The sequence below is a fragment of the Gopherus flavomarginatus genome, chromosome 4 (assembly GCF_025201925.1).
Source record: "Gopherus flavomarginatus isolate rGopFla2 chromosome 4, rGopFla2.mat.asm, whole genome shotgun sequence".
Taxonomy (NCBI): domain Eukaryota; kingdom Metazoa; phylum Chordata; order Testudines; family Testudinidae; genus Gopherus; species Gopherus flavomarginatus.
The window spans coordinates 100,316,332-100,330,295 of NC_066620.1; the positions used below are offsets into that span (position 1 = coordinate 100,316,332).

At 42.7% G+C, this 13,964-nt stretch overlaps 1 protein-coding gene across 1 annotated transcript; it reads left to right on the forward strand.

Annotated features, from left to right (window-relative positions):
• The first annotated feature begins 976 nt into the window (after positions 1-976).
• FBXO5 (F-box protein 5) lies at positions 977-13,158 on the forward strand. Its single transcript, XM_050949772.1, has 5 exons — positions 977-1,456; positions 6,742-7,478; positions 8,049-8,139; positions 9,630-9,812; positions 11,996-13,158. The coding sequence occupies exons 2-5, from the start codon at positions 6,760-6,762 to the stop codon at positions 12,245-12,247; spliced, it is 1,245 nt and encodes a 414-aa protein (XP_050805729.1). The 5' UTR covers positions 977-1,456; positions 6,742-6,759; the 3' UTR covers positions 12,248-13,158.
• Positions 13,159-13,964: the final 806 nt, after the last annotated feature.

Consider the following 13,964-nt stretch of genomic DNA (forward strand, 5'->3'; position numbering starts at 1 on the left):
GGACAAATCATGATTTATGTAAAGAAAAATTCTGCCTTTCTGATATGCTGGTATTTTTTGTGCGGTTAAAACAGAGGATAAATGAGAAACATTACATTTATATTTGGGTATGCAAAACACTGAAACACTGTACACACATACACACAAGCACAGTCTTTATCAGACCATACTATCATGTATTGCATATATAATAATATCTATAGGGTAACAAATGAGTCATATAATGAGGAAAAAAATTGCTATAGGTAAAAATGTTTGTTTCCAATTTCTATTTAACAAAATCACCATAACATATTAGAATAAAAACAAGTTAGTATTTGCAACAGACTTTGCAGGTGTTTGCTTATAAAAAGCATAATTTCAATAAAGTACATATACAATGTAATTTAATGTGTTTGTAAACACACATTAAGGAATGCAGTTATAAAAATAAACATAATCAAGTTTATATCTACATTCCATTATCTTAATTTACTTGCTTCTCTGGTTTGAATCAATAAATATAGGGCTTATTCAAACCTGGCTTTCCAGAGGCTATTTTGTTTCCTAAGATAATCCTGTATGGTGGCCTTAGTACTAAGCTCTATTTTGTAAAGCACTGATGCACAAGCTTAACTTGACCCATTAAATTAGTTCCTTTGAAGTCATGGGAGTACTTACACTCAAAGTTAGTATCTGCACTACTTTTTGCAAGAATGAAGCTCTAGTCTTCACAGTTTTTATATATTTATATGCAAAATCAGAAGTGTATGGTCATATTGTGTATCTGTAAGTGCAACCCCCCATTCTCTTCAAGTCCTTGAGTTCTTAAAATCACCTCCCTGCCATTCTAGTACTAAGGCCAGAATACAGGATCACTTAGGGAACAAAATGGCTGCTGGAAAGAGAAGGACTTATTTAAACCTAATAGTTGCCCAAGTGGACAGTATGTCCTACATTGCGACCTAGAGCTTTGGCCACAGCCAGTATCCTTTGTTGCTGCCTATTTCTAGACTTGGACTCTTCTCTTATACAGATAATGGACTTAATCCTGAATTGCTTCTCCACTGCAACTGAGCATCTTATAGACAAGAAGTATTTAAAAGAATAAGCATTGCCATTGTTCTAATAGCCTTGGAAATTTATTTAGTAGCCAGGCAAGCAGAGTCTAAAGCAAGTGGATTTTTGTTTTTACTGTGGGGGCAACATGGCAACCTGTTACGTCCTCTCCTTCCTCCGAATACAGTAAATCCCATGTTGCTCCATGGAGGATCCTTGTTAAACATATTTTGCACAGCCTAGAAGTGCTAGACAAGCCAGTGCTGAGACAGGATTCTGCCTGCTAAATTCTGTTCCACTATTGTCTAGGTGACACTGAATATTTGGGGGTACTGAAGAACTTTGGTCAGCTAACAACTGGGGGTGAGGGAGAAGGCTGGAACCTGACAACCTAACATAAACCAAACCACAGCCCAGGGTAAGTGAAACTGCAGCTCTTGTAGTTCAAGGGAATAATTAAATGGTGTAATAACATATAAAGGGGGAGGACACATTAATTTGCAGGGAATATTACAGCTGGGGGAATTCTGCACCAAAAAGTTATGTACACAATATTTTAAAATTCAGCACATCTTTTTTGTCACAATATCATCATGCTCTAGCTCTCAGACCCAGGCTGTCTGGCTCTGGGAGTCCTGGCTGCCCCTGCCAGGGAGTGCTGGTGGGGCACGGGGAATAAATTCTGCAGGAAAAAATAAAATGTTGCAGAGAATATTAATTCTGCATTGTCCAGTATTCCAGTGGGAGTAGACTATGCTGCAGTTTATGGTTAACATGAGCCTGCTCTGCTTGTGCTAACACATTGGAATAACCTTCATTTCCACATCTCCGTTGGGATGTTCCTAAGGTGTTTACATAGGTGCTAGCTAGGCTGACTTACAGACTGCCACTGGGGTACAATTACCCCGAATTTACAGAGTGGGGAAACTGACACACAAAGATGTGGGAATGATTTACCCATGGTCAGAGAACTTAGAAATAAACCTCACTATGGACCACATCCCAGTCCTCTGCACTAAATACTTTTCCCTGAAAAAGTGATCCACGCTGCCTGGCACAGCCAGTGCAGAGAACGCAGGCGCAGGGTGCCTGCATGGAGCAGCGCGAGCGCTGAGACCCAGGGAGGCAATGAGGTGGTTCAGAAAAGCCGCCACCGCTGCTGGGGCGGCGCCGCATTCTCTCCCGCGCTCCACGTGTCCCCCCCCCCCCCCCGGAGAGCGCGCACGCGCGCGCTGCCAGTCTCCCTCCCTGGTTTTGGACACGCCCATGGGCGCGGACTCGCGCTTGCCTCGCTCTTCTCCCTCAGAAGAGGGAAAATGCGAGGGAGGCGGGGCTCTGTGCGAGCCACGGGGATTGGCCGCCGTTTAAAGCCTCACCGCCATTGGCGGTCGGGCTCGTGGGGCAGCCTCTGATTGGCCGCCGGGATTTTGGATACCAAATTCAAAGTTTTTAAAAGTACCCGGCAAGCGCGGCAGCCGCCCAGAGTCACTCACCGGTCGTGGCTCGCGCGGAGGTAGCAGCGCCCAGGTACTGTGCCGGACGGGGCTGAGGAGCCGCCGCAGCAGGTTTGACTTGCCCCCGTTTCAGAGGCGGCGGGGCCGCGGGGCAGTGACACGTCCCGGGTCAAGCCAGGCTCGGCGCCTTGGCCAGGCTGGGGCGCCGTGGGGATGGATGGCGGGAGCGGGGCTCTGGCTACGGGCTTCGGTTCTTGTGCCGGGGAAACCGAACGTGCCTCGGGGCGGGGGCCGAGTGGCGCAGACTCGGCCGGTAGCCCGGGGGTCCCTGGGGAGCCGCCTGCCTCCCATCACCCCTCCACCCCCGATCTCAGGGCCTTGCAGCCGCTTCTCCCCCTGCCGCGGGATGGCGGGCCCCGCGCTGCTCCCCAAGCGAGAGAAGCGCCAGCCCCGAGGGTCTCGGCGGGCGGGAGGAAGGCTGAGGAGGAGCCGCGCCGCCCCGTCTCCCGCCCGCCCAGGCCATGCCGCCGGGAGGGGACACTGCACAAACTGGCGGCAGATTGGCCCCGCGGCCCCCTTTTTTGGAGGAAACGTTTAAAAATGATGGAAAGAGGCGGCAAGACCTGTCTCAGTGTGCGGATGGCTGAACCGGGGGCTCTTCTGCCGGCAGCGGCCCAGCTCAGGTGCAGGGTATTGGGCATGGAAATAGACTGACAGCTCTCGGACCCTGCAATGTACTAACCACGCTAGGAACAGATGCACTGAGCTGATGTAGCTTAGTGACCCCAGAAGGCGGCAAAGACCTTATCTGTGCTGCAACCAAGGCCATTAGCAGCATCTTCTCTAACCGCAGCCCGGAGGGGGGGTCACCTTCACTAATTCAATTATGCAAGAACCACATCGTTGCCCCATTCACAGTACACGGAGGGAAACAATTATTTCACTCCAAAAAAAAAGGATATGCAGTACCCTAAATATACAGGGGACACTTCTTCCCTTCACTTCAAAAATTTATGCAACACCCTTTTCCCCAAACTCCTAGAAATGCCTATGACTGTAACCATGTAAAAACTGGGGACTCCAGCAGTCTCCTCAAACACAGGAGTTGGTTTTGCCTTTGTACTGTGACCACATGGAAGGACACTTCTCAGCCTCTTCCCAGTGTTTAGGAGATCACTTCTCTTCCCCACGCTATGAACACATGGAAGAAATATCCATCACAGCATACATGGGGCATCCTCCTATTGCTCTATTAACATGTGAAGGGATATCTCCATTAACATTAAGAGATACTTCTTAGCTTCCCCAAAACATGCCCTGCCCCCAGTCAACAAAATTGCTTGGGGGTGGCTTCTCCCCATCAACCACCATGTCCTCCCCCTCATGGTGGGGGTTGGGCCACCTCCATCTTGCCTCTGAAGTATACTTTTGCCTGGTAATCTGTGAAGGAGCCCCTATCATGGTTCTGCCTGCTGGCAAATTAATATCCAAGAAGCAGCATATCCTGTTCAGTAGCTGCCTCCCAGCTGTCCCCCTTAAGTCATGGAACCCTCTCAGTAACACTCTGTTCCTTCTAGAGCAGTGGTTTTCAAACTTTTTCTGTCAGCCCAGTTGAAGAAAATTGTTGATGCCTGGGGATGAGGGGCTTGGGGCATGGGAGGGGATCAGGACTGGAGCAGAGGGTTGGGATGCGGGGTGGGGCTGGGAATGAGGGGTTTAGGGTGTGGGAGGGGGCTCTGGGCTGGGGTGTGAACCAGCCAATGGGAGTACAGAGCTGGTGCTCAGGGTGGGGCAGCATGCAAAGCCCTGTGGTCCCCCCACCTAGGAGCCGGACTTGCTCCTGGCCACTTCCGGGGCGCAGCATGGTGTCAGAACAGGTAGAGATTAGCCTACCCGTTTGGCGGTGCTGACCAGAGCCATCGCGAGCTGCAGTTTGAAAACCACTATTGTAGGAGCCACTTGGAAATGCATTGAATTGTATCATGGTGTTTAAGACAGGAAGGGAGGATGCCCTTATATCCATCCTAAAAGCAGAAAAAAAAAGTTAGAGTAAATTGTTTTTAGCACAATTATATCCAGGGTAATGCTCTATTCTTATGAAAAGGTGCTGCTGGAATTTCAATTATCACTGGTTGGGACCTGAAAGGCATGCACTTAAGCAGTAGAGTGCCCTAACACCATGCTGGAGTATAGATTCAGGACTGTCTCTGGGAAGAGTGCCACATTTTAAATCACCTACTTGACTTCCTACAGCACTGCATTGTTTTCCTCTTCCAGGGTCTCCTTCAAGTACTGACTTGGCCCAGCTGTGCTTGGCTTTTGAAAACTGGCGAGATACTTTTTTTAGTACTATTTTCAGTAGGTACTGTTTTGAGGTACTGTTTTGTGTGGATTTGGAGAACTTCAGCTCAGGGACATATGCTCACTCAGTCAGTGCATGGCAGCTGGCTGACTAGGCACATACCAGATGGTCCAAGACAGTGGTCCTCAACCTCTTCGTCTGGCAGGCGCCAGACAAAGGACCGTGGCGGCGGTGGAGCATCCGCCAATTTCTGCTGTGTTTCGTGGCATAGCCAGGTTCGAAGTATAGGGGGAGCAAACATAAAAAAGGTGCCCCCCCCCTTGGTGCCTCCCATTTCTGCCCCAGATTAACCCCGGGGACCGGCTCAGGACTCTTGTGGGCTTCCCGGAGGTGCAGATATCCCTGTCCCCCCACGATCCTGGGAGAGTCTCTCCTGCCCAGTGCACTCTGCAGGTGTCCCCCTCTGGGTTGCGCCACCCGACCCCATCCGCGGGGTCCCATCCCCCTGCTCCAGGCTCCTGCGCTGTGCCAGGGCCCACTGTCCAGACCGTGCAGCCTGCGGGCCCAGCCCCAGGGAGCCCCTTGCCTGGACCCCCGAGTGCAAGGCACCGAACCCCCGCTGCTCACCTTCCATTCTGCGCCACTGCCTGTCCCCAGCCTGCTCCCGGCGCTCGGTGTGCTCCACGCAGGGCTCACCAGCCAGGCGGCCTTAAAGACGCAGGGGACCTTTCGCCTCCCCCTGCCCGCCGCATTAGCAAGGGGTGGGGGGCACTTGGCCGTCGAGCTCTGAGCTGCTACAGGAGGTGGCTGCAGCGATGTTGGGGCCGTGCTGAGCATGGAGTGCAATGGCCGAGGAGCCAGCCCCCTCGATCCTCTGGCCACGCTCCCCCCTCCGATGGCTTCTCCGGCTGTGCTGCCACCAGCACTGGCCCAGCAGGCGCCGCTTTTTGAAAATGCAGAGGGGAAGTGGCTGCTTCCCCTGCACTCCGCTAGCTACGCTACTGGTTTTCGCGGTGACGCCTCTCGATGACGCCAATTGCTGCCGACAAGCGACGTCATCGAGAGGCAGCGCCACCGAAACACCCCTGAAATTCGGCGCCATTTCGGCGAATACTCAACCACCGGTCAGGACGTGGGCGCATTCAGATGCGGGCACCGTGTTGGGGACCCCTGGTCCAAGATATTCTGGAGTTTCATGTCTGCAGGAGAGAAATAGAGAAACTATAAAATGGAGCTTATTAACCATGAAAAGAAATGAAGCGGGGCTATGATACCTTTCCCTCCCTCACAGCATTTTTTTTTTCCCTAAGGATAGAGAAGAAAGCTCCCTCTCCCCACTTACACTATCTAGCAGCTAGTGAGAAGGTAGAACTTTCCAGCTCAGAAGGTATTGGAGAATAGGTGTGTATTCTGTGGAAACCTGGAAATTGGCCATTAGTGTAAGACACATGGTGAAACATTTAAATATTTTTTTTTACTTGGTCTTTCATTAAAAAGATCATCATAATCTATTCTGTAGTATTAAATTTGATACAAACATTTATTTGAATGTTTTTCTTTAAGATTAAAGGCCTGTTGGGAAAGGACAGAGGTCTTGTATTGACAGGTTCTTAGAGCATTTCTATATAGGATGAATTTTAAATGGACAGGTGAGCCAAGTAGTTTGGCAGGTTGTCCTGGTATTTATATTATGGTAAATGTCTTCCAATTTAAACATTTTCTTCTTGGTATTGTGTACTTTTAGCATAGGGATTAGGGACGTATGAACCAGGAGGTCCCTTCCAATCATAGAGTACAGTCACAGGGAATCCTCTTGTCACAGGGAATCTCATCACTTAGGTAGAAGCCTACAAAACTTGTTTGCTGTAGAGAAGTGTGGATTAACTGTGCAACTGACTTGATCTGGTTAATGCCGTTTTGGATTAATACTTTTTTGTTTTGTTGCAGGATACAAACCAGAAAATAATGAAAGCAAACCTTAACCACTCCACCAAAATGAAATGTGATTTTAATTGTAACCATGTCCGTTCTGGACTCGCACAGTTAAAGACTGATGCAGTAAAGACAAGACTTGAAGAACCTTCTATCTCGAATTATGAAGAAGGGTCTTGTAAAGACTGTGTTAAAGAATCTCAGAGGCTATTGCATAGTGAACTGCAGAATGCAACCCCCAGGAATATTGACCACAAAACTGAAGGAAGACTTGTACATAACAAAGAAAACCAGCAAGTACCGTACAGATTTGGTGAAGGTGCCTGTGAAATGGAGGCATTAGAAAACAGTAGGTTTAATGAGGAGAGTGGTTACTCCTCTATGTTGAGCAGCGAGTACAATGATCCAACAGAACATGAAGACAGTATACTACTGGCAGGAAATATATATGGCACACCAAATCACTGTCTCATGAACCAAAGCCAAGCACAGCTTTCCAAAAAAACCTTGCTACCAGTTACCCATTTTGAAGAACTGGTTTGCTCAACTTTGAAAAAAAGTGGTAAAAGAAATGTTAAATCATGGGCTATTGTGGACAGAATTGTTTCCCAGGGAAGTGTTGGACTTAGGAATCTAATTGGCAGGAAAATGGGATTAGGTGGAATAGACATTCTTGGTGAACTCTTCCAAAGGGACCTCAGACATCTTTTAGCAAACATCTTAAGACATCTTGAGGAGATGGACTTAATAAAGTAAGTTTACTAACCTTGTGGGAGTTTGTCATTGGGAAAGTGATAGTGCTAGTGGGAACCAGAAGGAATGCCACTCTGTGCATATGAGCTTGATTTCTGCACATTGGTTAGTATTATGTTATAACTTCAGAAGCATTCTAAAAAGTTGCATTACTCAACATGATGCATGTTCCTATACAGTAGTGATGTGCATCTTTCATAGAAAACTTATAATGCTCCAGTTCTACAAAACTACTGTGAAAAGGTACCAAAATTTGCTCATCTACCCTTACCATGACACAATGTTTATTTGCCTTTTAAAAATTTCTCTTCTCCATTCATATGGTAAGCTCACTGGGAAAGGCACCCTGTCACCTTTTATATTTGCACAAGTCTAAGACATTTTGAGTACTGCCAGATATAAATAGTAGAGGTGACGGAGTAGCCTACCTCTTGAAAGGGGAGGAGGGGGAGGGTGTGGACTCGGTCTCTTGAGGACACTTACATTAGTGACTAGATCTTGGACATATTGTTGAGCAACAAGTTTATTTTTTACTTTCAGAAGTTAAGATGTTTGTGTTTTCACTACAGTGTGGCTAAAGTGAGTCCAACATGGAAGAAAATTCTAAAGGAAGACAAATGGGCTTTCCAAGTGTATAGTAAAGCAGTGAAAAGCCTTTCTGTAAGTTCCTGCATTTGATAACTTTAAATCTGAATCAGTGATATAGAACCTGTTGCCTGAGGGCTAGCTGTGGCTCTTGAGGGTGAAGATCTTATTAAAAAAAAAATTATTTGATTATATGTTGAAAATGTGTTCTTTGAGCTGGGCCCTGTGATATTTAAACTGAGGTGTTTAAATCTTGTTCAGGTTGACATCCTTTTTAACTTGAAGTGCAAGCTTGAAAAATCTGAACTAAAAGTTCACTTCTTGGTGGAAAAGATACAAACATTCCTATTCACAACAAAATATTGATGAAAAAATTTTGTTGTTTTAAAATTTTGCTGTTGAGTCAATTGCGTGATTTGTCTAAATGGTTAAAAGTTGTGGTAACTTGAAAATAATATTCGATATAATTGAAGATTATTGCTGTTAATGGTGGCCTAAACCATGTTGTCCCCTGGATGTTTAAATTAATTGCAGTTAACTCAAGCAATTAACTCGAAACAAATTGCAATTAATTTTTTAGTTGAGTTAGTTTTAATCCTACTGTTAAACAATAATAGATACCAATTTTCAAATATTCATTTCAATTACAACACAGAATACGAAGTATACGGTGCTCACTTGCACTATAAAAAAGAAACAAAAGAATAGTATTTTTCAGTTCTGCTGTGCAATCTCTTTATTGCGACAGTGCAACTTACAAATGTAGAATTATTTTTTTAAATAATGTTTTCAGTGCAATGTAAAATGTTAGAGCCGACAAGTTCGCTCAGTCCTACTTCACATTCAGCCAGTTGCTAAGATAAATAAGTTTGTTTATATTTAAGGGATGTAGTGCTATTCGTTTCTTGTTTACAACGTCACCTGAAAGTGAGAGTAGGTGTTTGTATGGTTAAGTTGTACCTGGCATTTATGTGCCAGATATGCTGAATACTCTTATGCCCATCGACTTGTAGATGGCACTATCTTTTGCATTTTCATGATAAAAAGATTGTACTACAGTACTTGTATGAGATGAACTGAAATACTATTTTTATCATTTTTTCAGTGCAAATATTTGTAATAAAAAATAATATAAAGTGAGCACTAAACTTTGTATTCTGCATTGTAATTGAAATTAATAGATTTTAAAATGTAGAAAAACATCCAAACATATTTATAATAAATTTAAATTGGTCTTCTATTGTTTGAGTGTGATTAATCACATTTTTTAATCTTAAGATTAATTGCAATTAATATTTTTAATCGTTTGACAGCCTTATTTTAAAATAGTAATGAGAATAGCTACTTACACCAAAGGTACAGGTAAAATGATAGCCACATAGCTTACTATCAAGGTTTGAAAAAATTACCATAAACTTGCTAGCCAGAGAAGTTTATAAAGAAAACTTCAATACTTTTATTTTAAAGACACAAACAGCTACTTTACATCAAAGTTAAATTTTTATACTGACTGTTACTTAAAGAAGAGCCTTGTTAAATCTTAACCTCATTTTACCTCTTGACAGGATGGTAGTGTACAGCCCACAGAACATACTGTAACAAGGGAATATGTTCTGTATCGAGCAGCTTTAGCTTCTGTTCAGACAGCAGCCCCTCCAAACAGCTCATCCAAAAAAGCATCCAGATCCAAAGCATCCAACCAGAGCAATCAAAATGGTTCTTACAGCCGACACATGGAGTTTTGTGAGGTAATGCTGATGTTTTTATTCCTCTTCAACTACTGGTGTGCTGTCAAGAATAGCACATGAACAGTTTTTAACTCACGTTTCTAAAATAAACACAAGTCTAACCACTAGTAGCGCTTTCCAAGCATAACTGTCAAATTCAGATTATGGAACTTGTTTTTGCTGTATGTCTAAAACTGGGTGGGGAGTTATATAATACAATAGGATGTTCTTCATTGAATAAGGCTATGAGAAGAATACTTGGGTGTAAATCTTAGCTCAGGGCACAAGCGAAAAGTAATTTTGTGGTTTCCCCCTAATTGCCATCTATGCACAGTGTGTTTTCCAAACATACAGTTAAAATATAGTCCCTTCCCTCAAAGAACTGTCTCACTTTGTAATAAAACATGACTAGCAGTGTCTACTCAAGAAAAGCCAATGACTAATAGGCCTGTACTAGCTTATTTTTAAAGACTGACATATATCAGCATAACTGAAAGGAAATCTGTGTCTTGCCTGCCCATGCTATGCTTCTCTTACTTGTAGTTGTATGGAACTGAAAAAAGGCTCTTTTTCAAAAAATGTTCATACTAGCATTCCTTAGAATGAGACTGCTGAAGCTTTGTGTTGTATTCTTAGCCCCTTTACTCACCCAAGAGTAAGGCCTCATCTGTTATGTAACCTTCATTGAAAAAGCCTGTCATAACACACTTCATCTTGTACAGAAGGGATCATAGCCATGCCTCTAAAACTAGGCTGAATCTGTGTTTCCATGAAACTTCTTGACAACAGTGTTTTAAAAATGTTTCCCAAATAACAGCATTGTCAACCAGATGGTGAAACTGACTAAACAGAACAGTCTATCTCCCAAGGAGCATAAATGGTGAAAAGGATAGAATTCTAATTACTCTGTGTTTTGGACCCCTCTTGTTTGTCTGTCATAGGACTTATGTAAAAAGTATTGTGCACATTAAAGATGAAATTGCAAATACATGTGCTGAATCTCCCCCCACTCCTCCCCAATCAAGTTGTATGGAACATTCAGCATAGTTTGTGTGGTTTCTGTGGTAAACTGTATCTCTTGTTTTGTCTTTATAGTTTGCGTCAAAATTAAGACTAATCTTTTCCTACTTTGGCCACAGGACTGTTGTCCTTGATGTGCTGAATCTGCACTTTAGGACCAGTGGCTTTTGCTGTTCAACAATGTACTAACCTCCAAATTTTCCAGTTCAGTTTATTTGCCTGGTGTTTTTCAAATCAGAATAGTTTCTGACTTCATTTTAGTTGGGTGTATTGCTTGGCTAATAGCTGCTGCAAATTAAGTGTTTTACCTGTTTAGAGATGATTTTGAGGTTAGCCAAGTGCTTCATAGTTGGAATAAGTTACAAATGTCACAGTCCACAGCAAAGTGTCCAGGCTAGGCAGATCTGTTACTTCACCTGATATTCAAATACTGACTTCACCAAGACAAACCAGTATAAAGTTTCTGTAAATCCACATTCATAGCTTTCAGTGTTGCTGCTTTTTTGCTGCTGCTTTTAGCCATTCCACATCAAACTCTAGTATAATGTTTTCCATAAAATCCATAATTTGAAGAGTGATTAGTGATTTTTGACCGCCTCTGTTTGAGTGCTCAACCTGAGGCACCTTTGGGAGGAGAGGGGTTGATTTTCAGAGGATGGGTGCTCACCACTTCTGAAAATTAGTTCTATTTACAGTGTTTTAAGTTGAATGTAATTCTAAATGGATGTTGTCCCCTATGAAAGTAAATATAGTTGAGGCCCCATCATATGTGCTCTTTAGATAAGGGCTGAGGGATCCAGGCCTTATTTTTATTTATTTATTTGTATATTTATTACTCTGCAATAGAGACTCTTAGTCCAATGTTCTGGTTACTCTTGACAATTTTTTTTTAAAAAGTGTCTTAGATCTTTTTCCGTAAAATTGTACATATCCAATAGCTCATCAACAATATAACTCTAGTAAATTGATTAATCTCACCACAGAATCCCCATCAAAGTTCCACACCACCACTCTCCAGCTCTTTCACTCATCCTTAGGGAGAAGGGAGAAAACAAGGGTCTTGCAATGTTCCCTGGAGACTAACAACTCAGGCTCTTATAAAACAAGGAGGAAGACTTAGTGTTTGTGTATTTACTTGTTCCAGTGATTATTTCACTAAAAATAAATGTATATTTTCCCAATAGGCTGCCAAGACCTTGAAAAACACTGAAAGCCTTAAGGTTTGTAGTCGCTGCAGCTCACCTGCAAAATATGACTCCTATCTACAGAGGGCAACATGCAGCCGTGAAAGCTGTAGCTTTGACTTTTGCACCAAGTGCCTGTGCTGCTACCACAATTCCAGAGACTGTGCAAGTAGCAAACCTGTGAAATCAAGCTCTCAGCTAGGACTTCTTCCTGGCACCAAAAAGAGCAAACAAAATTTGCGGAGACTGTGATCTGTTGTGCTATCAGGAGCAGCTATTGTATCACCAAGGTTAATTCAGAGTTGAAAGTTATCCTAAAGAAAAGTGAATGTGGAAGTGGTTCTTATTAAATATCTGTTTTTTAAAAGAAAATAAGTTGAATATATTCTAGATCCATTTCTCAGTTGTAGGCAATTTTTAAAAAACTTTTTAAGAATTTTCAGAAATTTGTCCATACCCAAACATGCTTTTTACTGATTTATAAAATTTAAAGAAAATTTTGGATATGAATTCAACAGTAGCGTTTAAGAAATGTTCTTAACTATTAACTTAAAAAAAAAAAAGGCAAGTTTAACTGGTCATTTTTGGCAAGTATTCCTACATGTCTGAAGACATGGGTGGAAGAAGAATTGTTTTAAGGATTGGATTTTGTTTTAATAAATAATATTTTATTTTATAGCTCCAGAAAAGTTTTAAATGAGTTTACAGTGGAAATTTGAATTGGAGTGTGCATCTTAACTAGGTCCTTTTATATACAAAAAGTTGTGGGACTCTTCGTTTTAGAGTACATGCTTTGAGTTTGAGCCTTTCCTCATCAGTCTAAAACTGGAACTTTACATTATTTTAATTTTCAAAACACTAGCTGGTCTGATGATTTACCTGAAATTAATCTTGGATTTGACTGGTGTTTCTTCATTCCTCCCCTGCTGATATATATGATCAAGGAGCTACAAACTGACCTAGGACTCTTGCCATACTGACTCATCCCAAAAAATAAAAAATACATTGTGATATTGCTAGAGAAGTGGTTTGTCACTTCTCTCCAAATTGTGTGTTACATTTTAGGTGTTTGTATATATGTAAATATGACTTTAAATATTTGTCTGTCTACCTCTTGTACTGTAAATGTGAAAATAAATTAAAATGTTTTCAACAGAATTTAATGTAGATATTCTGTAGTTCTTGATTTTGTTACATCATAATATCAGTTCTAACATTAGTTCATTTTTGGGGATTTCCAGTCCCTAGAAGTTTAATTATAAAAAAATATATTCTACATTCCCTTTTTGTGTAAAACTCACATTGAATCTATTCCTGAGGTTCAAGCCATCTGCAATTCCCATGAAAGATAATGGGAAGTGAGTACTCATCACTCCAAGAACAAGCCCATTGTCAGTGGAAGATCTACTGTGGACCGAGTAGTTTGTGGTCCTAATTTTCTGGATCCAGCCCACAGACTACTGTTCTGTGGTGTTTGAAGACAGGCTCTGAAACAGGAGCTGACTGACTGTGCTGCCAAATGTAACTACCTGAGTTTTGTTAACCACTATGGGCCCTTACAGCCTCGGTAGATAGATTTCGGACCATGGGAGAGCAGCACAAGGTAGATCATATTTAATTCAAGTCTTCCTGTTCTTAGTGCTTGTTCACAGAGTTCTGTCAGAATGCTGCATCCTGACTTGGTGTATGCTCAGCTTTTTTCTTAATTTTGCAACCATGTTGGGAATAGAACAGACCAACCTCTATCATGTTAGTCACTGTCTAATGTTGGTTAACATAGACCTAAATGTGGCTAAAATGCCAGTGTGTGCCTGAGCCTTGTCTATACTAGTGCTCCTACAAGTGGAGCTATAATGGTAAGAATAGTTTTAAGTCTAATGTAGACATGCTTTTCTGGCCAGGGGAAGAATAGTGTTTGCAGGGGAGATGGCTGGGAACTGGAAAAGATAAGGTTGCTTTAGTGATTGCT